The sequence below is a fragment of the Pholcus phalangioides genome, unplaced genomic scaffold (assembly GCF_987345545.1).
Source record: "Pholcus phalangioides strain wild (caught in Gottingen) unplaced genomic scaffold, Ppha-v1.0 ptg000014l_1, whole genome shotgun sequence".
NCBI classification, from domain to species: domain Eukaryota; kingdom Metazoa; phylum Arthropoda; class Arachnida; order Araneae; family Pholcidae; genus Pholcus; species Pholcus phalangioides.
In genome coordinates, this window is record NW_028301607.1 from 5,655,065 (window position 1) to 5,681,348 (window position 26,284).

The 26,284-nt window shown below is 40.3% G+C and overlaps 1 protein-coding gene across 1 annotated transcript in view; it reads right to left on the reverse strand.

The window, feature by feature from the left end:
• The window catches only part of LOC149078028 (uncharacterized), a 143,962-nt gene that overhangs the window by 23,890 nt on the left and 93,788 nt on the right, over positions 1–26,284 (reverse strand). The window contains exon 2 of the mRNA XM_089242089.1: positions 1,185–1,380. Coding sequence (XP_089098215.1) covers positions 1,185–1,380 — 196 coding nt within the window. The remainder of the gene's footprint in view (positions 1–1,184; positions 1,381–26,284) is intronic.

Genomic DNA, 26,284 nt, shown 5'->3' on the forward strand with positions numbered 1-26,284 from the left:
TCCTCTGTAGTGGTCTAGACCATAGCGTTCAAGCGAAAAGTGAAAGAATGTGGGTTCGATTCCCCGCAGCGGCAGTTGAATTTTCTCTGTTTCCAAAATATATCGTTGCATCAGCCAGCTGTTAAAAACCTTTGTATGGATAGCGGAGAGTTGTTGAATTAATTTTCAAAGCAAAGAAGCAGCCAAAATGAAATGCTAACAATAGCCGAAAACGATATCAAATGAAAGACTTGGAAACTAATTAATGAATAATTAACGTAAATACAGTCGAAAATCCCGTAATAACGAACTCCAAGAAACCGTAGAAATCACTTCGTAATAACGAAATTTCGTTATAAAGGAATTCCAGATATTTTTTTTCATTGTTCTTACGTAAACTTAACTGGGGGAATTAGAAAATTTTTCGTTAAAACGAGATTTTCGCTAAAATGGTATTCGTTAAAACGGGAATCGACTGTAATTACAGATTCTTGTTTCTTAAACAGATAGAAAACGCATCAACCGGGGGGGGGGAAGGCGAGAAGGTAAGTCGTATTGCACTAGGAGCGTGGGGTGGAAAAATGTCAAGTCCATAACAGGAGGTCGTTCTCTTAAATCAGAGGTCTGCGAACTTTTCCTTGTCGCGAGCGCTGCCTTTACCAGTCACCTAAAAATGAGCACCCTTACGGCAAGTTTGACATACAAATGCATGAAAAATCGGGATGATTTCAATCCTTGAATGCAATTTCGTACAAGGCGTTCAACTGGAACGTTGATCAAGTGCTCGCGAGCACCAAGTCGGACACGAATATCGAGCGCTCTGGGTGCTTCAGGGAGCACCATGGTGCTCGCGAGCAACGGGCTGAAGATGTCTGTCTTAAACCGTGGAGAAATCGAGGCCAAATCTCTGGTTGCTGATCAACTCAGTTCAGATCCAAGTAAGAATATGTTAAGTTCGCTGTGAGGAAAACAAGTATATTGACTCTCAATAAACTCTTGAGATGTGATCAACTGAATATGCAGCTGATTTCAAAATCGACTTAATGGTGACGAACTAACGACGAACTAACTAATGGTGACGACTTAATGGTGACGATACGTATTAGTAACGTGATGAGGATTGTCTTGAAATTCGAAAGATTTATGCGCCGTCACGATTAGAATTATTCGTAAAAGACACGCTTTTCGTTTCGGTATATACCCACCGAGCATTGAGCGGTCTGTACGTAAGTTCGAACCCCGTCAGAGGAAGGGACGTCGCATCACTAGCTGGATCTGCTGCTGATGGGAAGTACCATTCGACGCGAACAGCTGGTGGCTGCCATGACGTCAACACCACTGACACGTTGGACGGGGTCGGCAACGTGTATTTGGTTTCTCCTCCACACAGTACAGCTCCACCTGTAACGACAAAAAGAAAACCTGTATGTAATCATCCGCATAAATCTAATACTTCCATATACAGAATCAGGATAATATTTTAACCCCTTAATCGGCATTAAGGAGAGAGAGAGATATCTCGCCTTATTAAAAACCTCTTATTTTAGCAATGGCAAGCCCATAGATTTTATCGAGTTTGTTTTTCACAATGACAGAAACACTCTTCCCTATACTCCTTACTTTGAAACACCCATCTGAAAATCGGAAAGAATATTCTCTTTCATAAGAAAAATAATAATATGATATTTTACATTAGATTTAGTGATTTTGTATATGCTTGTTAAAAGGTCAAAATCAGGCATCGTTATTCGTTATATAATACCATGAACAAGTATGAATCGCACTTCAAAGTTATCCGTCATATCCGTTCAGACTTTGTTCCACTTTGAAAATGGAACGTCAGAACACAAAGCTAATTACGATTACAGTTAAGAAATAATGTCGGGAAACTTTTTTTTTAATGTAGTTACACACTGTATTTTCATTCTCAAAACTGGTACAGAATAATTTTTGAACACGTGTGGAGCAGTTTGTAAATTGGACTCGTACCTCTACGATAGACGGTTGATGAGATAAAGTCCGTGCTAGCACTTACAGGACACCCTGTACATGACCAATCTCGAAAGCAACTGCGACCCAATTGATTAAGAGCCCCTAGGACTAGGCATTAACTTTCTCAACTTGTTAAACTAAAAATATGATAACGTCTTAGTTTCGTAACACATGAAATTTGATTTCTCGAAGAAATTCTCCATCTATTAGATGTTCTCAATTCATAACTCGAATACCTTTCAATGTCTGCCCATTCATTTATCATATTACCGGAATTAACAAACAATGGAAAACCAATGTTATAGTTTGATCGATTCGCCCGATCCCCATACATCCATTAAAGATTCCTTGTCTAAAGAGGCTCATCAATCAAATCTCGGATTCGACGTAATAACCATGTTTTCGGAACCCTTCCAATCACGAAGAGAGAGACACATTAACTATCTTTGCAGTTTACACATCAATGAACCTAAAATGAATAGGTGAAGCGTTAGAAAATGTATTACGCCATCTATCGAGACGATGAATTGACTTTTACGAAGAATAATAGTTGAAACGTTTGAAAGAAGAAAATTTTGCTTTTTCATCATAATGTACTCCGCCATAATGTAACTGCCATCTATTTCTTAGACAAAACAAGTGTCCAGTTACGAATGTGATTATATTTAAAGAAAAGAATAGAGCTTAGAACTTTTACTACTCGCGAAATATATGATGTAGATTCGGTAAGAAAATATCAATAGAAATAACAAGTCAAGTTTGAAAAACTCCCCATTTTTGTGCGTTCATTTGCATTTAAGTTAATTTTTCAACTATAAAATGACATCTAATAATGTATAGTAAATTACATTTGAAGGTTTCTTATGTCAAAAATTACATTCAAAGATGAAATAATCTTGGTGTAAGACACAAAATTATTTTTATATTAATTAAATATTAATCCGCTCGATTTGATTATATCGAAAATTAATCAGATTTTGTGAATGTAATTTTCTATTTAGGGTGTGCGGTCACCCCACAACAACCTTTGTTTTTAAGTGGAAAGACTGGCTTGCATTTGTGCCCTTGAAGTTGGAACACTGTAGAAAACGACATGCTGCCGACACACGTACTAAGATCATATCCGAAAAAATACGGAAAAGTCAATATCCAGATGAAGAAGAGAGAAAATCCGAACAAACATGAACACAATTTTCAGATAAATGGGAAAATAATAACATTTTAGACGAAAATGTTTGAGCTGTGAGTAAAACATTTACGTGAACAAACGTGAGAAGGAAATCAGAAGATTAAGAGAATATCAGTAATATTTATTTAAACAGAGAAGATTAAACAATATATTAATCGGAATATAATTTATGCAGCATTGAGAGATTTATACGCTTCAACGCTATTCAACGATTTATACGCTACAGCCGCTGTGGTGGTCGAGTGGTTATAGTGCCGGACTCGTGATGCGAGGATCCGGGTTCGAACCCCACAGTGGTGGTCAGCTGAAGTTGGTTTTCTGTGGTTCCCAACTTCAAGGCGCAAATGCGAGCCGATCTCCCCGTTAGAAAGTCTCGCCACAAAGAGCAACAGTCCTACAACGGTAAATCATTCAACCATAACACTTCACTCATAGTTGGTAAAACTGGGGGCAGTGGGGGCAGATGACAGCACTACACATTACAAGCATTACACAGAAACAAACTTTACGTCAGGTTTCACTACACGTACACGCACATTCCCGCATGTACCGATTCGTTGGGGGGTTCCGCGGGGGGGGGGTGCATGTGTGGTGTAGCGGTAGTGGGTAGGGGCTCGGGGATCCATGATGTTCTTAAGTCAGCCACCTCGTTGGGCAATTTGCCTGTTGTGGCGTTGTATTTGTATTTGTATAAACGTGAAAGAACATAGCTTGAGGTAAAAGTGTAACATTCGTGCAAACATGAATGTAACAGGAGACATTCAGATAAATATCGGCGTAGTATTCAAGCAGACAAAAACCTAATAGACAGATACCTGACAGAGATACAACCTTAAAAAAACATTGACACAACATTCACACAAACAGTAACATATTTTTCAGGCAGGAGATTCGGCATTGAGAAAAATAGAGTAACAACATTCGGGTAAACGGGGTCACACCATCCAGACAAGCAGAGATGCAACATTCAGACAAGCGGGGGCACAGCATTCAGAAAAAAGGTATAACGTAAAGAAAAACAAAAAAAACACGGGCACATACCTTTCAGATAAGCACGCGCGTAATATTCAGACAAACAGGTACAAACTTTTCAGACAGACAGGCACACAATTCAGAAAAGCTGGGACACAGAATTCAGACATATAGGAAGGTAACGTTCAGACAAACAGGGACAGAACGTTCAAACAAACTGACTTAATATTCAAATAAACAGGGACACAATAATCAGACAGAGAAACATCATCCAGACAATCATACATAAAGCATTTAGACAAGCCTGAACGTTGAATTTAGAAAAACGTTGACACAGCATTCAGACAAACCAAGACATAACACAAGACAAAAGTAGACATAACATTAAAAAAAAGAGGAACGTTGCATTCAGACAAACGGGGTCAACATTCAGAAAGACAGGAAAGTAACATTCGGACAGACAGACACAACATTCAGACAGACGTTGCTACGACATCCAGAAAAACAGAAACGTTACACTCAGATAAACAGGGACACAACATTCAGATAAACAGGGACACAACATTCAGATAAACAGGGACACAACATTCAGATAAACAGGGACACAACATTCAGACAAATCGAAGACAATAAAAAACCTAAGATCATATTATTCTATCGGTTTTAATATTGGTAACGTAACAGATGAACAAGGCGAGAACAAAATATTCGAACCAGTGCAGCAGGGATATACATAGTGTGAATAACATTGGTACACCGAAAAAAAAAAAAAAGACACCTCAAGCAAACATTTTATTATCATAAACAACATAAAATTCAGTCAAACGGAAAAATAACATTTGAAACAACATGGAAAAACCTGAGAAACTCTTTAAGGCCTGGATTACACCGTAGAAGTTTTATAAAAAAATCTTTTATAAAGCTTGAAAAATACAACCAGTAAGCGCATCGGTTACATTCGAGTGAATGTAACCAATATACTTATTGGTTGCATTTTTTAAAGTTTTATAAAGGAACTTGTACAAAACGTTTGTTGTATGATCCTGGCCTAAGATCGAATAAAACTTTTAAACATTCAACAGAAAGTGACATAACATCGATACAAAGATACCAAATTCAGGATTAAAATAAAAATGATTATGAACATCATAAATAATTACACAAAGTAATGTAAAATCCACGCGATATTTCTCTATATAAAAACTTAATTTCTCAAAATTCAATTAAAACTCCGCTATCTTTTCACACAGCGTTAAGACGAGAAAGAAACACAACCATTGCAATAGCAATTTTCATACAAATTTCTGCGAATAAACGCGTTTCAATGAATTCAATTCCTTTCTTTTTTTTTTAAATTTATAAATAGAACATATAAAAAACTTAATCAAAATAAAAACACAAGATCAATATTTAAAACTATAAGAAGCAAAAAAGTCAATTATTTCCGAATGGAAAGAAACAAACACAGAATGAAACTAATTAATTACCCCGAAGCAATAAAACAAAAACGGGAAGACAAATTAATATCAAATAGGAGATACTTAATAAAGTTCATTAATTGAATAACTGGTTAATTACTTACGATAAAAAATTGTGTTCTTTATTTTTTTCTCGTTTGAGATATTCATAATTACCTCCTATTCATTGTTTTTTGTGAAATATGAGTACGACGCGTAATTAATTATTTCCTCGTTTTTTTATTTGTTCAGTTTCTATTTTATGTGTTTTAATTTTGCTGGAAGAACAATCCGTATGAATTTGAGAGAAATATGTTTCGGGAATTTTTCTTATTAAATTTGTATCGGAAAAAAATTACGATTGTTTTAGGAGAAACATAAAAATACTATTGTTTTAAATTAGGAAGAAGAAACAAGCACTCGCATATCAAATTTAGCCTCGTTAAACTCGGTGCCGTTGATTGGATTGTTGAAAGTAGAGTAATTGAATTTGACTCTTTCATTTGGTTAGGGTTATTTCAGCGCGTTGTTGTAATGCATAGCTTAGTGAAATAGGCTGAGGCTGGTTAAGATTGTCTGGGTTGGATATCGATTAAAGTCCGTGGTGAAATGCTTTGAAAGGCTTGCGCAAGCGTCGTTTGATAAGGAGGTAGATGGACAATATGGAACCGCTCAGAACCGTGGACTGACGCAAGGCGACTTACTTCCGTTACCTCAAATGGGGCTGGGTTGTGTCGGGAAAAGTTTGAAAAAAAGATTTATAGCACTGACCCGCCTTGCCAACACCATCTGTAGCTGGAAGACCTCCGCACGAAGCTCGTGACGTCACTGAAGAAGGCCATCTCACCTAAAGCCATTGGATGTACTGCTACTATTTAACCTTACACTCGTGCACCTCGTACCGAAACCGTAGCGAAGTGGGGGAGTGGGGGGGACCCCTCCGAAATGCGAAAAAATTACCGAAAAAAGGGGAAAAGATGGCCAAATCTATTGTTCTATCACTTTGCCCCCCCCCCTCTGAACGAAATTTCTGGCTACGGGCCTGCCTGCCTGGTACACATTCTTCTACGAAATTTCTAGCGGATTGGTACATGCCGGAATGTGTGTGCACGTGTTGTGAACCTAACGTCATGTTTTGTTTTTGTGTAATACTCGTTATAGTGCTGCAATCTGCCAAATTTTCTAACTATGAATAAAGAGTAATGATTGCATAATTGTAGCGATGTTGGCCTGTTGCTCTCTGTGGTGAGACTTTTAACGGGGTGATCGGATCGCACCACTGGATATACTACAAAAAAGAGGTAAAGATGGTTCATCCAATGGCTATAGGTGAGATGACCTTCTTCAGTGACGTCACGAGCTTCGTGCGGAGATCTGCTATCAAGTCGATGTAACGTACAAGCCATTTGACTAAAAATGGTTAGCTGAACCCAATGACGAGGGAGAAAAATTCCACGTGCGCCCAGTGGCGCATAAGGGCCGGAGACCGCAGCCTGGGATTTCAAAAGAAATGTTGAGAAGACTTGTGCAGCAAGAAGAAGTTGGCATATTGAAGTGGGAGAGATTCAAGAATTGTTTAAATACACAATATATACAAAATATATATACAAGTCGGTATATATATTTAGTCAATGTATACAATACATATACAGCTCCTCCACTGCCACGGGAAACGAAGAAACAAAGCCTCCGTCCACAGTGCTGGGCAGTTTTGTTTCCCTTTTCTTTCACGTAATATGCAATACACACACACACAGAGCCTCCACTGCGACGGGAATAATAAAACAGAGCCTCCATTCACACAGTGCAGGGCATTCACATTTGAATTACTCACATGCATTATTCACATTATATAAATTGACATATCAATAAATTTTGGTTTTGCCGGAGATGCCCCCCCCCCCTGCCCCGGGGGGTGGCGAAGTGCTTACGTTGCTTCTTGCGACGGAGCTTGGATGTCTCACGCTTTGTCCAGTTTCTCCAATGGAGCCCAGGCAGAAATGAGATCTAGCTTGAACAGTCCCCAAAAACGTTATATAGGTTTGCTGAACTTCCCCAGCGTAACTTTCGTTACTTAAACTGTTCCGTTTGGGTATATAGGATTTTATGGTGACTTTAAAGAATATGGTAATGCTGTTAATAAGCTCTTTTTTAATGTGATCCATAAAAATGGTCTGTTCCTCTTTCTCAAACTTTTTCCATAGTGACGACTTAACCGAAATTAGCGACGAGTAAACGAGGGCTTAATAACATTGTGGTCTATGAGAACTGGAAGGGTCTGAAGGAAAATGACGACTTAACCGGAGTGACGACTTAACGAGGTTTTACTGTAATTGGTGATGCTCATAGACATGCAATGTGCAATGCATATTGGGAACAAATGTCATTATGAACTCATACAAATATTCAAGGTAACAGAATTATGATAATAGTATGTAAGTGTATATAATAAAACATTTGTATTATTCTTCCGGTTGTTTACGATAGGGTCGCTGAGTGCGTCGCCTTTGCGGTAAAATAATGGCTCTCTCCACATCATACAACACGGTTCACAGACTATTATATTTGGTACAGGCCCTGGGGTCTTTTGACCGTCACTCTAGAAGTTAATTTTGCCACTAAACTAAGAAATCCAGAACATATATATGCTAGGAATTCAAGAGCACTAATAAAGGTAGAAAAATCATGAAGTTTTTTTCAGCAACGCGTGGTAAACCGTTCGGGTGTAATCGCATGTGAAACTAGTTTTGCGGTCAAAATTACCACTTTCGTCGTTGGAGTGTTAACGTGATACAGTCGACGCTCGTTATTACGAATACACGCTATAGCGACCATTGCATTACAACGACCGGTAAGGTAAGACGTTATCCCATCGGTCGGAAGCGCTTTCTCACGTTCAGTGGTGGAACCACGCATGGCATTTCACTGGCGAATCGTTGATCCTATAGAAGGCATATTTCCAATCACAAAAAAACAAAAAAACTTTCCGATTAACGCGTAGAACGCAGATACGTCATTCATGTTGCAAGGGGTTGTATAATTATAATGAAAAAAAATAATAGAAAGTTATGTCTCCTCATGCCAAGAGAAAATAAAATCACGTTTCTACGTGTAATTTTCGCTGAGCTATTTGAATTAGAAAAACGATGGAAAATTGGGTAAAACGGTCTACTTAGCATTAAATGGTGTTTATGATACAATTTTCTTTTGGCATCAGGAGAGAGACAGGGCAGTCTCTAGGCAACTTATTTATTCCCTACAGGTCAACATTCACTCACCAGGTCACTCATTCTATCATTAACACACTAAGTCATTCATCTTATCATCAAATCACTGGGTTGCTCATTTTGTTATACACTCAATCACCTGGACGCTCATTTTGTTATACACTCAATCACCTGGACGCTCATTTTGTTATACACTCAATCACCTGGACGCTCATTCTGTCACTTGCTCACTCACTAACTAGGTCGCTCACAGGACTCAATCACCAGGTCGTTGACTTATTCACTGGATCACTCATACTGTCACTCGATTGCTCATTAGATCGCTCAGTCTACCCTTAGGTTGCTAATTATGACACTTAGTTCACTCCCTCACCAACACTAACCACTCTGTGTCATTCACTAACTACTGTATCATTTACTGATTTACTCACTCAATCATTCCTCGGTTAATTACTGGCTCACTGGCCCGTGTCGAGCTGTTCTTGGTGAACTGTTAGTCGGCGAATTTCCTTTTAGCGGTGAAGTTTCCGTAAACCGACAACATTGGACATTGAAAAGTCAAAATATTTGTGGTTTACGGGGAAAAAAAAATCAACCGCCAATGATTTTTCCCGAAATAATTTGACTTTTCGATGTTCAACACATATGTTGTCTTTGGCATTTTCACACTTTCAGAAAAAAATTTGGTTCCACTGTCATTTGCATCACTGATCAGAACTGTCTTGGCTCTTACGCCAATATGAGGGAAAATGCTAATTTCTTGTCCCAACGTCAGAAAAAAAAACCGCACGTATGGCTTCATACATTTTCCCAGAGGTGGTGTGTTCTGACCTTTACTCTAATTCAAATAATGTTTTTTCTAAAAAACGGTTCAGCACTCATCAAAATTATTTTCACTGGATAATGTTCAGTTCCACTTGCGATTATCACTTTAAAATTTTCATAAATTTACATCCGCAAGTTTTCGAGATATGACGGTTTTCCGGCTGTCTTGAAACTTTTATCCACGGCCTTGTATCCAACGGTTTAACCGAGAATCCGTCAAACTCAATCACTTATCTTGCCGAGCCAGCGTTTTACCCACTTACAACGCATTTCAAGCGATTCGCTGACGGACTCGAGTAGGGACCTCATCGCGGAGAACCGCCTGTCCATTATACTCATGTTTTATTTATGAGTTTTTTCTGACGGTCCAGACAAATCTCCACCAAGAAAAGCAAAAGCTTGAAATAGAAATGTTTGAAGGACATTCCACGAAATGTGAATTGATTTCTTAGCGGAATTTCAAAGACGTGATTTATTTTCCTGACATATTTCTGAAATAGGATGAAAGTCCTGTTCAAAAAAAAAATGAAATACGTCCGGAAAATCGATGCCAACGAAATCAGCGTCACACAAGTTTGGATTCAAAGATCGCTTTATATAAATTGTGTTTATATATTGACAATGCAAAGGCTTTTAACAGCTGGCTGAGGCGAAGATATATTGGGAAAGGTAGGAAAATTCAACTGCCCCCCCTCCCCCTGTGGGGAATCGAACCCACGCCCTAGACTACAGAGGCAACGAACATTTCGATCTTTCCTTGGAGCTCGTGTGCACTGAACGGGACCGTTCATGGACGGTCGGCCCTTAACTCAAACCAAAGCTCACAATGCCACAAGATGGTGACTTATCCGAGGATGATGTCACTCTCCGCTGTATCCATCCCTTTAACAGCTGGCTGATGCGAAGATATATTTTGGAAAGAGAGGAAAAATTAAATTCCCCCTGCGATGGAATCGAACCCACGTCCTTCCCCATTCCGGGTGAACGCCCTAGAACAGCGTTTCTCAACCGTTGGGTCGCAGCCCGGTACCGCGCTCTGACAGTCAAACCGCGAATAGCTGACCGATTCATTTTTAACCATTTATACCCCAATAGGCGTGCGTATTACTGGGCCTCCTACTCACATAAAACAAATCAACCGGGCCACGGTCTTCCAAAGGTTGAGAACCACTGCCCTAGACCACTAGACTGCAGAGGCAACGAACATCATTGTGAGCTTTGGCTAGAGTTAGGTCCGACCGTCCACGTACGATCCCGTTCAATGCATACGAGCTCCAAGGAAAGATCGAGATGTTCGATCTTTCCTTGTAGTCTAGCGCGTTCACCCGGGAAGTGAAAGGACGTGGGTTCGATTCCCCGCAGGGGCAGTTCATTTTCCTCTCTTTCCAAAATATATCTCCGCATCAGCCAGCTGTTGAAAAAGCTTTGTATGAATAGAGGAGAGTGATGTCATCCCCGGATATTGACAATATTTAGACAATTTCGATGTTTCTGTACAATTCCATTTCTGTATTGACTGTATATAAATTGTATGGCCAATACACAGGAATGCGATTACATGTAGTAGAGAGAAACGTTAGAGTAAACATCGAAATACCTATTTTCCTGGAAATATATTCGTCTCTATTGAAACATTGATTTAAATTCGAAACTAGAGGGAAAATGGTTCACTCGATGGTTTTCATGGAGATTTATTCAAACGCAACGCGGAGAAAATACAAAAAAAAACACACGATGAAATCAAGCGTTCGTTCAAGGGATCGCAGAATCGTTGGCGTGATGTGATTTCTATGGGGGAAACGAAGAAGTTGAAGGAAAAACTCGAATGCAAAGATCAGATCAGAAGATCAGTTTGGGGGGGAGAAGAGTTGAAAAAGATACCTTGTGATATTTGTTTTGGCTCTTCTCGAGAATTTGTATAGAGCATTGAATTTCTGGAAGTGGGTAGGAAAAATAGGATTTTGACGTATAAAAAAAATATACAGGGTGCCCTGTAAGTGCTAGTGCGGCCTTTGTCTAATCAATCATCCGTCGTAGAAGTGTGATTCCAATTTAAAAAATGCTCAAAAGGCGTTCAAAAATTACCCTGTGACAGTTTTGAGAGTGAAAATACAATATCACAAAGTAAAAATATAAATTTTTTATGCGGTTTCCTTGTCCTCTTACTTGCAATTAGAAAGTTGTTGCCGTGTAGCTCCTGATGCCAACAGAAAAAAAACTTATTGAGATATTTAAATTTAAAAATTGGAGGAAAGTTGTGCAAGAACAGCAAAAACCGACGAACCACGGTCTTTTTCTCATTTGTGATGTCCTTTCCTAACCTTTCTCCGATTTTTGAATTCGAATATCTCGGCGTATATTGCACTTAAAAACATTGGTTATGTTTCGTTGGACTCAGAAAGGACAGGACAAAAACTTTGTAATTAGAAGTTAGAGGACGGGGTTAGTCCTCTAGAAAATTTAGTTGTTTTTTTTTTTTTAAATTTCGTTACAAACTGTATTTTCACTATCAAAAGTGGTACAGGGTAACTTTTAAACGCCTTTAGAGATTTTTTAAATTGAAAACTGTACCTTTTAGGACAGACAGTTGATGAGATCAAAGTCGCCCTGTATAAAAAAGGTTTGTTAAATGTAAAAGTGATACGATGTAAAGACGATACGATGATCACTGGAAGAAAACTCTTCCCCCACCGAAACATGTTCAACTAGATCCTCAGAACTAGTGAGAACTAAATCCAAAATAGCAGTATCCCTAGTGGCTTCTGATACAAAAAATTTTCGAGCATCAACTTAAGAAAGTCTCCTTTCATACTGATCTCTAGATGAAAGGCTCTCCCAATCAATACCTGGGTAATTGAAATCCCCTAGTATGAGAACCCTCTTTCGCTTACACATGCAGGAAATTTCATCATGCAGCATCATCATTCATATTCGGTGGATTGTAACAAACCCCAACAGTAAGTTTATGACGTCTTTTGTTCTCAAGCTCAACCCATACAGTTTCAATATCACTTCTCTTCACGTTACACTCTCTAGCCTTCAAACATGATTTCACGTATATCAATACTCCACCCCCTTTAATATCTGATCTATTTCTCAAAAAAGTATCGTATCCTGAGATGTGTAAGAAAGATTCATCCCCATCGTTTGCCCAAGATTCCATTTTATATTTTGAATTGGCTGGTAAATATCTCAATTAACGACAACAACTCTGTTGCAGAGCATGGGTGGCTGTGATTTCACTAATTGGTTAAGGAGAAAAAAAAGAAACATTTTTTCTAATTATACACAGTAGAACCTCCCCGTTTACGGACACTTTAATGATCACCGGTCCCGTGAAATTGGGCTTTAATGTATTCCACTCCCCCCCCCCCCCCCCCCCGTTAGCGGACGCTGTCGATAGCGGAAAGCGTGTGAACAAAAATATGTGAATCGTACGTAAACATGCAAACAACATTTTCTTCTTTCAAACGTTTCAACTATTATTCTCCGTGATCTATTCATTACCTCGATAGATGGCGTAATATCTTTTCTAACGCTTCACCTATTCATTATAGGTTTGTTAATGTGTAAACTGCAGAGACAGTTAATGTGTCTCTTTTCGTGATTGGAAGAGGTCCAGAAACGTGGAATATTACGTCGAATCGGAGATTTGATTGATGAGCCTCTTTAGAGAGACAAGGAATATTTCATTGATGTGTAACGTCTGTCCATTAAAATAAATGGTATAATGGAGAGACGAAAGATCATAAATTTTTCCATGTTTATCAGACTTCAAAACTTTATTTGGGAATTATGCATAATCGCTGGTAAAAGTGATTAGTATAGTGAAATTTAATCAAACTTTCTTTATATCGAGGCCATTGATGAATATGCATCATCACCGGTGTATCACAGTAAACATTTGTAACATAAAAATGTATAGGAACCAATTGCAACCGAAGCCAAACGTCGCGTAAAGGTGCAAGTTGTATAAACGAGGTCCCACTCTGTGTCGTACCTCCCATTAGCGGACACTCCCCGTTAGGTGAAAATTTTTTTTGTTCGCGTGGGTGTTCCTTATCGAGAGGTTCTACTGCAATTTGAATCACAGAAAAGGTTGGAAAACATTTGGAAAAAGTATAATTATATTTCATAATACATAAATTTTATACGCAATTTTTCAGGCTCTGAAAGTTTTCTTTGAACCCTTCCCCCTCCCCGTATAAGCAGTGTAATTCGAAACAGAGGTTTTTTTAGTGATTTTTCCGGCTTTCTATACGTGTCAGTATAACTATGAAAAAAGGTTCATAAATAGTGCTTTAAAGGGCTAAATGCATGCGCCATTAACCCTTTAAGCGGCAATAGGAAATCGCTAAACCTTCCCCCCCCCTTCAAAATGCCGTGTATTTTTTAATGAAGTAGACTTCTTTCCGATTTTCAGCAGGCGCAAACTAAGGGATGTGGGAAAAAAGTTTTTTTTCCCCAATGAGAAATCATTTTTACAAAATATCCGGGCTTGTCAGTGCTAAAATAAGAGACTTTTATGAAGACGAGATACCTCGTCAATGTCGCTTAAAGGGTTGAGAGGTACTTGCCTCGGAACTGAAGGCAATCATCGCATTCTCTCGCAAAAACTGATGCAGACGATCTTCCAAGAAAGAACTTGTTAAAACATCCGATGTCACATGTCTTTAAAATTCGAGGAATACCGTTGTTGTTTTTGTCGTTTTTGTACGATCCTTTGTTTTGGCGCAACTTGGCTTAATCGGCTACAGATCGATGGGCATAGATAACAAGGCGGATGGTCCACTAAAGTTGTGACAGGCAAGGGTAGCATGCTCGTCTAACCCCCCCCCCCCCCCAGACAAGCGTCAAGTCCCTTTGTTCAAGTCCCGGGGAAGGAATAAATAAGATATTTTCCCACCGAACCTTGAGTGACTACCTATAAATGATGACTCAATATTATGCTCTCTCGTCGTTCGGAGTCCCGTCTGTCCAAGACGAGAACAAAATGATCACATGACTTTCTTCATTCTTTAGAGTAGGAAAGATTTTCGACCCAACTCGATCCGCCGTCAATTCTTGTATGGTGATATGACAACAGTTGTTGTGCGGTAAAATAGTAATGAAATTAAGATAGAACAATGGTTGTTGCCTGAGCCATGGGTAGGAATTGCTTGAGTTTCACATGGACTAATTGGGCATCATGGCACCTTAGACATCACCCTTTCAAACCGAGCGCAACTTTTGGTCTATCGCCATGGGCAATTGAGTTGTTACTACCGAATGAGTTGCGTCGGAAGTGTGAATGTGTGTACCTAACATAGTCTGGTGGTGTGTGTGCGTGCGTTTATAGTGTTGTGTCTGATTTGTCAGTGCTTCCATCTATATAGTTCAGAAGTGAAGTGAGTGAATAGTAATGATTGAATCGAACCAGTCCAGCCCGTGTCCTCGCGATGCGAGTCCGTCACTATGACCACTCGGCGACCATAGCGGTGGGACCTTACACAATGGGTCATTCCCCGGGCCCCCCCCCCCACATAATTCTCCTGGCCCTGAAATTTGACAACTTATATTCACTGACTTCCCAAACATCTTTGGACTTAGTCACAGAATTATGCAAATTCTTGTTCGGACACTTCATGCTGAAAATGCCACTATCTCTGCTTTTGTTGGGGCATTGTCGTGTCCTGCAACAACATCTGCGCTCAACATTCCAAAGAGCGCTTGGCTTTTTTTAATGGCACGGCACAGATTTTGAAATACTTCGGTCGCTGACATTGCCCGACTGTTGACAGTGGATTCGTATTCAGGAATTGAAACAGTAACGATTCTTGGTTATCAAAGAGGACGATTCTGTTGATACTTCCACCTTCGAATCTCACGTTGACACCGCAGCAATCGTATCAAAAACGAACCTTTTCTGGTTTGAACCACTCAGGACATCTCTAAAAAATGTATTGCCGTTTAATTTGGGCAGAGCAAAGCATCACATAGTCTTTTGTCATACTTTGAGATGTATACTTTTCTAAAGCACCAATCACGTTGTTGCATGTAGTGAACGTGATTCGAACATATCAGCAATCATTATATTGGAATCACCATGTTTTTGAAATCAACTATATTATTGCAGAAGTAAGGGAAAAACCGTATGCGTCTCATATCAATAATATGAGCATCTGGAGCATTGCTGACGCATAATCTTAACACCAGGCGTATTTTTATAGCAACTGCTTCATCAATACAAATACGAAACAAAATAAATTCTCAGAAAGTCTCGTAGGGAAGCGGAAGATACTTCGTCCTCGGAGAATATCAGACAATGTTTTTCCTGATAGACGTTTCTCCATCAAGAAATATAGAAACTCTCTCGGATACAATAAATATAAAATATCCTAGAGACCAAAAGGGATCACTTTTCTTAGGTTTAGGATTCCTTGGAATACGGCCGGAAGAGGGTTCTGCGACTCCTTAGAGAGAGAAAAACTTCTTGCTATTGTTTTTCCTCCACGCCATGCAGCGTGAATCGCAATAGATAAAGCCAAGAAAACTCTGAGGGTCTATCTCCAGGATCCGTGAGGAGTCATAAATAAATGAATAAAAGATAGGGAATGATATAGATCCTGTTGCGATAGATATGGGAGGTTAGGGGTCTAATGTTTCAGGATGAAAAGTCTGAGAGGAATTGATGCAACATATGTTGATGTGGGTATTTAGATCTTCTATACCGGGGGGTCTTCCATCCATAACCCCCGAAGGCCAAATGCGGCCAGTCGACTGTTTAAAAAAATAGCTACCGTATATACTCGTGTATAAGCCGAGTTTTTTGGGGAAAAATACGTTCCCCAAGTTGGGGGGTCGGCTTATACTCGGGTCAGTTTTTGATGAGAAAACATCGACACCCGCAATTAGTAGTCGTTTTTGTAGCAGTGTTCGAGAAACCGGCATTATTGGTATGGGATACATTCAAACCCCACAGAATCGATAATGTCAAAGCCGAGGCAGAGAAATCAAAAACATCATTGGCTTTGATTTCAGGTGGGCTAACATCGTTTGCACAGTCTTTAGATGTGAGCATGAACAAGCCTCTCAAAGACTGAGGAATTTGTGGATCGAATGGATGAGTTCCGATGATAAAGAAACTACAAAAAAAAGTGGTGCCTTGAAGAAACCTGACATTGGCCTAGTGTGCCAATGGGCACAATGAGGCGTGGAATTCTGTTTCCGCCGATCCTTCAAAAAGTGTTGCATCAGCAATGCGATGGCGGGAACTGAAGATGATATCCTCTTTGAAAGTTGACAATGGCGATGACAGCCCAGATGAGGATAAAAACGAAGATGCCGCAGCCCCTATGTTGGTCTGATGGATTACTAGGAACTTGGAGATTTAGAAGAAACGCATTAAAAAGTTTGAATCATTTTCTATTGTAAATTTCCGTAAGATATTCATTTTGCATGAAAATATAAGAATTTTTTTCTCTGAAATATGCACGGTTTTTTTGGGGTCGGCTTATACACGGGTTTTTTTTCAATTTATTGCGGTTTTGGTGGTCCTGAAGTGATGGGGGGGGGGGGTCGGCTTATACACGAGTATATACGGTACTTTGCAGTGAAAAACAGTTAAATTAAAAAATAATCTGCGTGAGAATCTCGCGTGATAGAAGTGAAACATCTAGGTTTGACACATGACTAGATTTACCTCAATTAAATTTAATTTCAATTATTTAAAACTGAATTTAGAAATTTAAATGTAATTAAATGTTGTAATAACCCCATAGTAAATCCCACATATTCGGCAGATTTATTCAATAAAATTTCTGACGATAATCGTGGTTGGCTCTAAATCGTTGTGGGGGCGGGAGGATTTTTATCGGGACCTAAGTCTCCGGTACAGGAGTAAAGAGTAAGAAAAAAGAAGTGCTCTGTATGCACAGCGTTAAGACATTCTTTCAAACCGAGCACAACTCCGGTCTATCGCCATGAGCAATTTAGTACCTAATGAATTGTGCCGTGTGTGTACCTAACAGTCTGAGTGCGTATATAGTGTTGCGTCTGGTTTTTTAGTGCTTCCTTCTACATTTCAGAAGTGAAGTGTAATAACTGAATATTTGTACAAATATTCAGTTATTACACTTCACTTCTGAAATGTAGTAGGCCTGTGGGCCTGTTGTTCTCTGTGGCGATACCGGCTCGCATTCGCGTCTCGAAAAGTTGCGAACCACAGAAAACCAACTTTCAGCCGACCACCACTGTGGCGATGGCTTGAACGCGGGACCTCGTGATGCGAGTCTATCACTATGACCACCAAAGCGGCTGAAATCTGTACTGCTGTACTACTTAGAACTGCGGGATGCGTTCCAGATACAATAGTAATGTTTGCGTTTGATACATTAAAAGGCTGTTTTAACGAATTCGGAGTCTTTTGCCGCAGAGAGCAACAGGCCTAGAACAATACAACTATTCACTCGTAACACTTCCCTCATAATTCAAAAAGTTGATGGCAGATGGCGGCACTATATAACAAGCATTGCACAGAAACAATCTTACCGTTAGGTTCACAACCAAAAAAAAAAATAGTATCCATACTTAGGAAATTTTTATTGATGTGCTAACAACAAAAGCGTCTTCAGGTTTCGATTTCTCATGCTTCAAATAACTTGTTCCATTTTGTAACTTTTCACTGTTTTTTTTCTGTGAAAAATCACTTATTTATGAGGAATATAAAGATTATACGCATTGACTTTCTGACGAAGACTCATAAGGTTATTTCAATTTAATTATTTTGTACGTGAATTCTCCGTTGAAATATAAACGATCGTCGCTTTTTCCGGGAATGACCAATTGATCCGAATCGGAAACCTTGGATTTTTTGTTGTGGCAAGCCGGATTATGAGCGAGAAGAATGCGGTACGTATTTGCCCAATGGTTATATACACCACCTGCGGATCCCTTTCCTTATCCTCGTTTATCCCCGGCATTCCAGAATAATGTCCGAAATGAATCACTTTATGCTCACTCACTAACTACTGCATCATTTACTGATTCACTCACTCAGTCATTCCTCGCTGGCGTATTGGCTCACCGACTCTTTCGTGTCAAACTGTTGTCGGTGAATTTTCCTAGCTGTGAATTGCATGGCGGTGAATTTTCCATAAACCTATTTGATGCTATAAAATGATTCTTTTTTGGACATTATTCTGGAAGGTTTCGTCGCCATGGAATTCACCGACTAACTGTTCACCGACAGCACTACGACACGAGTCAGTGAGCCAATAAGTGAGCGAGGAATGAACGAGTGAGTAAGCCAGTAAATGATGCAGTAGTTAGTGAGTGACGAAGTGGTTAGTATTGGGGAGGGACAAACTAGTGAGTGAATGACCTAGAGATGAAGTGGGTGACCTTGAGAGTGAGCGTCATGTTGAGCGACCCAGTGGTAGACTGAGTGAGTAAGTGCGTAATCTGGTGATTAATTGTGCGACAAAGTGAGCGACCTAGGGCGGTATTCACCGACATGGTTTAAACTGTAGTCACATTTTTTATAAGAGATCGCCACGGATTGGTTAAATTCAGGTTTTCAACAAATCTATGTTGATCTCTTATCCAAAAATTGCGGCTACAGTTTAAACCATGTCGGTGAATACGGCCCTTAGTCGGTAAATGAACGATCTGGTGTGATTGAGTGTGTGTGACAGAGTGAGCGACCTAGGGAGTTGATGATAGAATGTGAGTGGCCTAGTAAGTGAATAACAAAGTCAGCGACGTGACCTGGTGAGTGAGTGACAGAGGGATCTGCCAAGTGAGTGATAGAATTAGCTACCTAGTGATTGGCTGAGTAACCTGATGAATGAGTGAGCGCGAGCGAGCTAGCTATAGTGACAGGCCGGTTTCGCTCACTCATTCATTCATTCACTCGATCATTGACTCATGTTGAACTGATGTCGGTGAATTTTCCGTCGAAGAATTTTCCTGGCGGTGAATTTTTCCGGACACTCACTCAATAGGCACACGTGCATATCGTCAGCTCACAGCAAAGCACCTTGACAAAGAGGGGTCGATGCCTCGAGGAGCCACGACTCAAACCTTCAGAAACTCTATTTTAACCCGTCTTTTGATTATTTTTCTCAATTATTTTGTTCTTTTTCGCAGTTTAATAATCAGAAAATTTTTTGAATTCGTAAATTGCCTTATTCTTGGAAAACATTGATACATGACGTATAAAACTGCCATCTTTATCTTATGGAATGCGCCGGCGTGTCCACGTGACTTCGCTGCTAGTTCTCGATGAAGGGTTGTATTTTGGTCAAACAATTCATTCCATGGGGCTTGAAGTTTTTGGTATTATTTTGCAGTTTAGAACGAATTAATCGGATTTACATTGATTCATATGGAAATAATTGCTTCGGTTTCCGTCGGTGTCGGATTTCGCCGATTGCTTTCGGACAGATTATCGAAGAGAAAACCGAGGTATCACTGTAACTTCATTATTCCAAAGCGTTCTCAACTCCACGAAGTATAGGCGGAGCTTTCAATGCTGAAATAAGAACTTCTTAAGCAGGCGAGATATCTCATGAATGCCATTGAGAGAGAGAAGGGGTTAAAAACACCATGAATTAGACATCTTCCATTCTCGATTTTTTCCCCCCTTGTATCTCGAATAGTGAGAATGGACAATACATCAAGAGTCGTGTTAAGAGACATCGAACGGTTTTCATCTTTCCTTTTAAACTATCAAGACGTGTGGGTGGGGTTCAGTACATCTGCATATCTATCATTTTCGTTTGGCATTTAGAGACATTTTGGAACCCCATAAAATTGATTTGCAAAGGAGGTTCCACACTCGCGGGGTGGAGCTCGATTGCAGCGGAGCTGATTTTGCCATCAAAAACCGGTTTTTGTGGAGATCGGCATCGCGCGAGTTAGGCTGGTCGCGTTATTCCATCCTATATAGGATTTCAACATGGGCGTTACACTCATTGGTGGTGGCGTCACTAAATGCGAGGCGGGAATAAAGAGGCAAGGGGTTCAGGATGCGTTTTAGAATAGATTTACAATAATAATAACCCTAGAAGGCATGAAATGCACTTATACTGGAATAATAATAATAATGAATAAATAATAGTCAGTAATGATAGCACTTCGCATACGGGATCAGGTCGAAATCTTCAATAGCGGAAGCAAATCTTACGTAGGAGGCGCCGCGTACAAGTTCTGATGGAGGACTTCCATATTCTCGCCGCACGGGATCTATATCCGTTGAAAAAGCAATCTCTACTAGGCCGTTGGTATTTTTATTTGGAAGCGATGCCTACGTAGGTTAACTCGCCTGTCCTATGATCTCGAAGAAAGGTTCTCTCGATGGTAGATAAACAATTTGGTGGACTAGTTTGTAGCACATCTTCAGATCTGCAGCGATTCTACGCCATTCCAGCGAGTGTAAACTCAGAAATTGCAGTCTCTGGCAATAAGATCAGCCGCTCATGCCAGCTATTCGTTTGATAAAGGACCTCTGTGGCTTTTCGAGGAGTTTTATGTCTTTGATTTTGTAAGGGCTCCATACTTGCGAACAGAAAGCATATGGCAACGTATGCGCATCACACTACATGTTACGGTGAACGTGATAAATCGGTTATTATATGCATAATACCCAAAACGCACCTGGTTAATTTGATAAATACTTTAAAATTTATCGCTTTTATGGTTACGCATATTACGCTATTCAGAAGCTAAACAGCAACTTCAATCGGAAAATTATAACGGTTTTATTCGATAGGTATCAACAAAAAGTTCCAGTAATGATTATTCTTTGCACGTTATATAATACTTCAGTAGTTCGCAACCCGATGCCTTGTGGCCAAGTGATACTCTAAAAAGGGGCCACAGATAGAAAGGGGCCACGACAAGTGCCGAAGGTCACAGAAAGAGAGGTGAAGAATTAGAGCTTTCAAGTGAAGTATGCACAGTATATATATCTTCAGATTTCTCTCGTTTCTTAACATGAAGTTTCAGGGGAAAAAAAAAATTGATTGAGCGCTGGACCACAGTACAGAGGTCTCTAGGTAGGGTAAGAAAAATTATACTAAAAACAAATGCATCCTGCGATCACTTGTCTCACTAAACATTCCGAAGAAATACTCAGCATATTCTTTGGCAGAACAGAAAATAAATATATGTTTTCTCGGATTCATTTTGCAAAAAAAAACTTCACTAACACAGCCAAGTCCGTTACAGCCGCGATATAATGAGAAGCAGCGCTAATTCTAGAGCCGAACTCATTAAGTTAAGCAACTGAGACATGGTAAATTATTAATTTTGCCTCTGCTAAGTAAAACCTGTCCGTTAAGTTGCGAAAAAAGGACAAAAGAAAGGAAGATTAAGACAAAAGAGAGATAAAAGAAGCTGAAGTTACAGAGGATGAATGTGGAAGAAGATGCAAACGACAAGCTAATGAGGATGAAAAGCTCAATTTCTACGAATCGCTAATTGGATGAAGATGAAACTCCAAGTTCTTCGGGATAATTAAAACTGAAGGTTCATTAAAGAAATTACTCCCTCTCTAAATAAAGGACAAACGTAAAAATACTAAAGGTCACAGAAAACCTGTGCAGGTGGGTAAGTGACGAAAAATAATAATGTTGTAAAATGAGAGAGACGTGCGTGATGCATTGCAAACTCACGAAGTGGATTTTTGATACGTGTGTTGGAATAGGAACTGAACCCACAGGATCCTTTCACTTTCTGGGGGACACACTAGACCAGCTTTTCTTAACCTTTTCCCACCCATGGCCCCCTTTGGACCATATTTTCTTCTCGCGGCTCCCATCTTATCCAGAGAACATTCCCCCCCCCCCCCATCCACCTATCCACTCTTATCCAGAAACAAAGGCGAATTCGTGGTATTGCCGCCATGCTCCTATTCTGGTCTAATTTTTTTGATTATCTTCCCTAAACACGACATTCCCAGGTTATTAATTTCTTATCTCCCCCCCCCCCTTCCTATTTTCTGTAAATATTCATCTATCCATAGCAAGTCCTATTACTTTTATAGATAATGCCTATAATACTAAATTTTATAGATAATGTTGAATTTTAGACCCCTGCACTTCAGTGAGCTTCTCTCTTCTGGAGGTTCTATGCAGGCCATCTTGACATTGTGGGGCCCTCCTATATGATGTTCTGAGGTCCGTACACTTAGCTGGAAGTAACAGCATTAGAAGCAACAACCACAACAAATTTGCATGCTTACTCTCAAAATTTTAGTACCAGACCTCATCATGTAAGCTGTGGAGAATCATGTATGCACATGAAGATCCCTTGGCCATGCCCCAATGGGGCCCGTGCTTAAAGGGGGGGGGGCACCCTGGTTCTTTGAGCAATTCCACCGGAGATTCTGAATATATAGCCATACTTTTTTCCTACCATATTTCACTTAAAAGCCTGATTTCCTTGCATCGGAATCTATTTTTCACAGCTATCCGAGGCCCTTTAAACCACCTTTCATGGCACCCCGTTCTTTTGTTTTCTTTCCATAGTCCCCTTAAAGTACCCCAGGACCACAAGGGAGCCATATGACCCTCGGTTGAGAACCACTGAACTAGACTGCAGAGGCAACGAATATCGCAATATTTCCTTGGAGCTCGTGTGCACTGAACGGGAACGTACTGTAGCGGAGAGTGACGTCATCCTCGGATAAGTCGCCATCCAGTGGCATTGTCAGCAATTGTGAGCTTCGGCTTGAGTTAGGTCCGACCGTCCACGCACGATCCCGTTTCAGTGCACGCGAGCTCCAAGGAAAGATTGAGAGATTCGTTGCCTCTGTAGTCTAGGGCGTTCACCCGGAAAGTGAAAGGACGTGGGTTCGATTCCCCGCAGGTGGGCAGCTGAATTTTCTCTCTTTCCAAAAATATATCTTCGCATCAGCCAGCTGTTAAAAACAGCTTTTTTTTTTTTGTATGTATAGCGGAGAGTGACGTCATCCTCGAATAATTATTTGTCACTGCCGTTCTCAGGTTACAGTTCCTGGTGCCTCGACGGTCTCTCGAAATAATAGAGCCGCCGACATGAAGGGAACCGGCGAGTTCCGAGAAGCAATTCTTCTGAGGAACCGCTGGTACCATCGGGCCCATATAAGGTGACACGCTACTAAAAAACGGGGTCTTTTTCCCCTCCAGTCGAATTGAGAAGGTGGTGAGAGAGGGAATCTGGTGATGATTATGGACGATCAGGAACTGAGATGGGTCCGAAAGATTTGGTGGTGAGTGCCGTATCAATATAGTCTCGGAATTATCTCTCTCTCTCAGCAAATAATTTAATTTTTATTTTTATGGAGATAATTAATCATTTAACATTCGGCATGTCAAGTTCATGTATTTGCGATGGCGTTATATCATGTTGGATAAGGATCTCATGATGCTTATATATTATATAATATATAAGCATCATTTTGTTAGAAATTCAACCGTAATGATTGGGGATTAATAAGGATTGGGGGAGGGGGGGGGGATGTCGCGTTAGAGGAGTTGTCTACTTGGATCACTTTTTGTAATTTAGTTTGAATTCCAGACCGTGACTTCAGTGATGCTACGGCGAAACCTCTCGATGACGAATACACGATAGCTGATTTTTTTTTGCTGGTACTGTCAGGTTGATATACAGGGTGCATAGGAGAGTCCCTTTATCCTGGAATATATCAGGAGCAGTTGATCCCAGAAGCATACTTCCAGTTTGAAAAAATATTCAAATAACGTGTAGGTTTCAGACACGGCATTCGTGTTGCAAGTGGTTATTTAGTTTGTAAATTTAAAAAAAAACAACAACTTTTTATTGGGTTAGCCTGTCCTAAAAAAAACACAATCAAAGTTTTTGCCCAGTCTCTCCTGACACCACCAACAATTTCTACGTTTCCAAGTGTAATATATTTTCTGAGATATTTTAATTCGAAAAACATTACAAATCGGGAAAATAACAGCATATGAAGCGCAGGCTGAGCTTGTCCGATAGCTTGAGCATTCTCGTTTCAACGGTTTGAAAGTTGTTCAAGGATAAAAAGGACTTTCCTATGCGCCCTCTATATGCCAGACGTTTACTATTCGTGGCGTTTGGGTCCATTCGTGAGATTTAAAGTTTGTCGTGTGCAATCGCGATAAATCTCTGTTTTATTTGAGATTACGAGAAACTTGACTACCCGAGTCTATTCTGAATTCGCGACTTTCCCATTGGTTAATGAACTGAATAGCCTGTGTATTTTCTGATATCAGTAGCTAACACGTAAATGAATGCACTCGTAGAACAGGAACTCAAATAATGCAATACCGTCCTTTTCAGGGTGGCGCGAATCTTGTTTACCAGGGATTTTCAGGAATACGCCCCGACGTTTCTCCACTGACGTTTCGTCCCCGGGAAGTTTCGTTGATGGCACTTTTAGTTCACGGACGGGACCAACACATCCACAGTGGGTGAGCCACCCGCGATCACTTGGTCACTCATATGGACACTCATCCACTCACTTGGTCACCGAATCGCATACTCACTCGGTCATTTACCCGGTCATTCATACGCTCAATCAACTACTAACTTGGTAAATCACACGTTAACTCACCTAGTCATTTGATCACTCATACGTTTAATCACCCACTCGCTTGGCCCCGTGAGCGACGAAATTTCCGAAGGTGAAATGTACCTGGGACGAAACGTGTGTGTGTGTGTGTGTAAGGGACAAAACGTCGGAGGCCAAATTTCCGTGAACCTGCCTCCTCCTCCTAACCAGGTCATGGTCCACCGCTCTGTCTCAATGTATATATTTTAGCAGATGGTCGAAGAAGATCTGATCCGTGCTGGAAGCTATGCATGTATGTGTTGCGAACCTTACGTGAAGTCTGTTTCTATTTAATGCTTGTTATGTTTCGTGCTGCCGTCAATTTTTCTAACTGTAAGTGAAGTGTGATGATCGGATAATTGCATCGTTGTGGGCCTGTTTGTTCCTGTGGCGAGACTTTTGAACGGGGAGATTGTTTCGCACTCACGCCTCGAAGTTGGGAACCACGGAAAAACAACTTCAGCCGACCACCACTGTGACAACTGCGGGGTTCAAACCCGGGTCGTGGACCTGCTTGTCAATTTCCTTACATTCGTAAAGATCTTGGCATTTGTATTATGGCGATCTCCAACATTTACATGAAACTTCTTAGATGAGTTCTTTGTTCCAACATGATGATTCCATTCACCCAGTAACTGTGAATGCAGACCTTTAATATGCAGTATGTTGCATTTCTCCTTTTCAGATTTCTGTGGGAAAAAAGTTTGATTTGATTCGGTTTCACCAGGACGACGCCTACAGACTTTTACAACCCGACCGATTTGCCGCTCTGGCGATTTGATCCAGCGATTTCCGCTTCACCGATTTAACGTCTTCACTTTACGTTTCCCAGATCACCTGCGGGAATGAATGTTCCCACACTTCCTACGGATTTCAAGATCGCTATCGCACATCCCCTGAAATACGCGATACTCCGCCGGAAAAGAGTTATGGAAGCATCCGGCATACAAGGAGGACGACACGGAAGCCCCGTTTACATGAGAAATGAAAAATCCAGTTTCCTTCACTCCGCAATAGGGAAAAATCGCAAAGGATAATGGGAAAAGGGGGGGGGGTATGCACCGCGAAA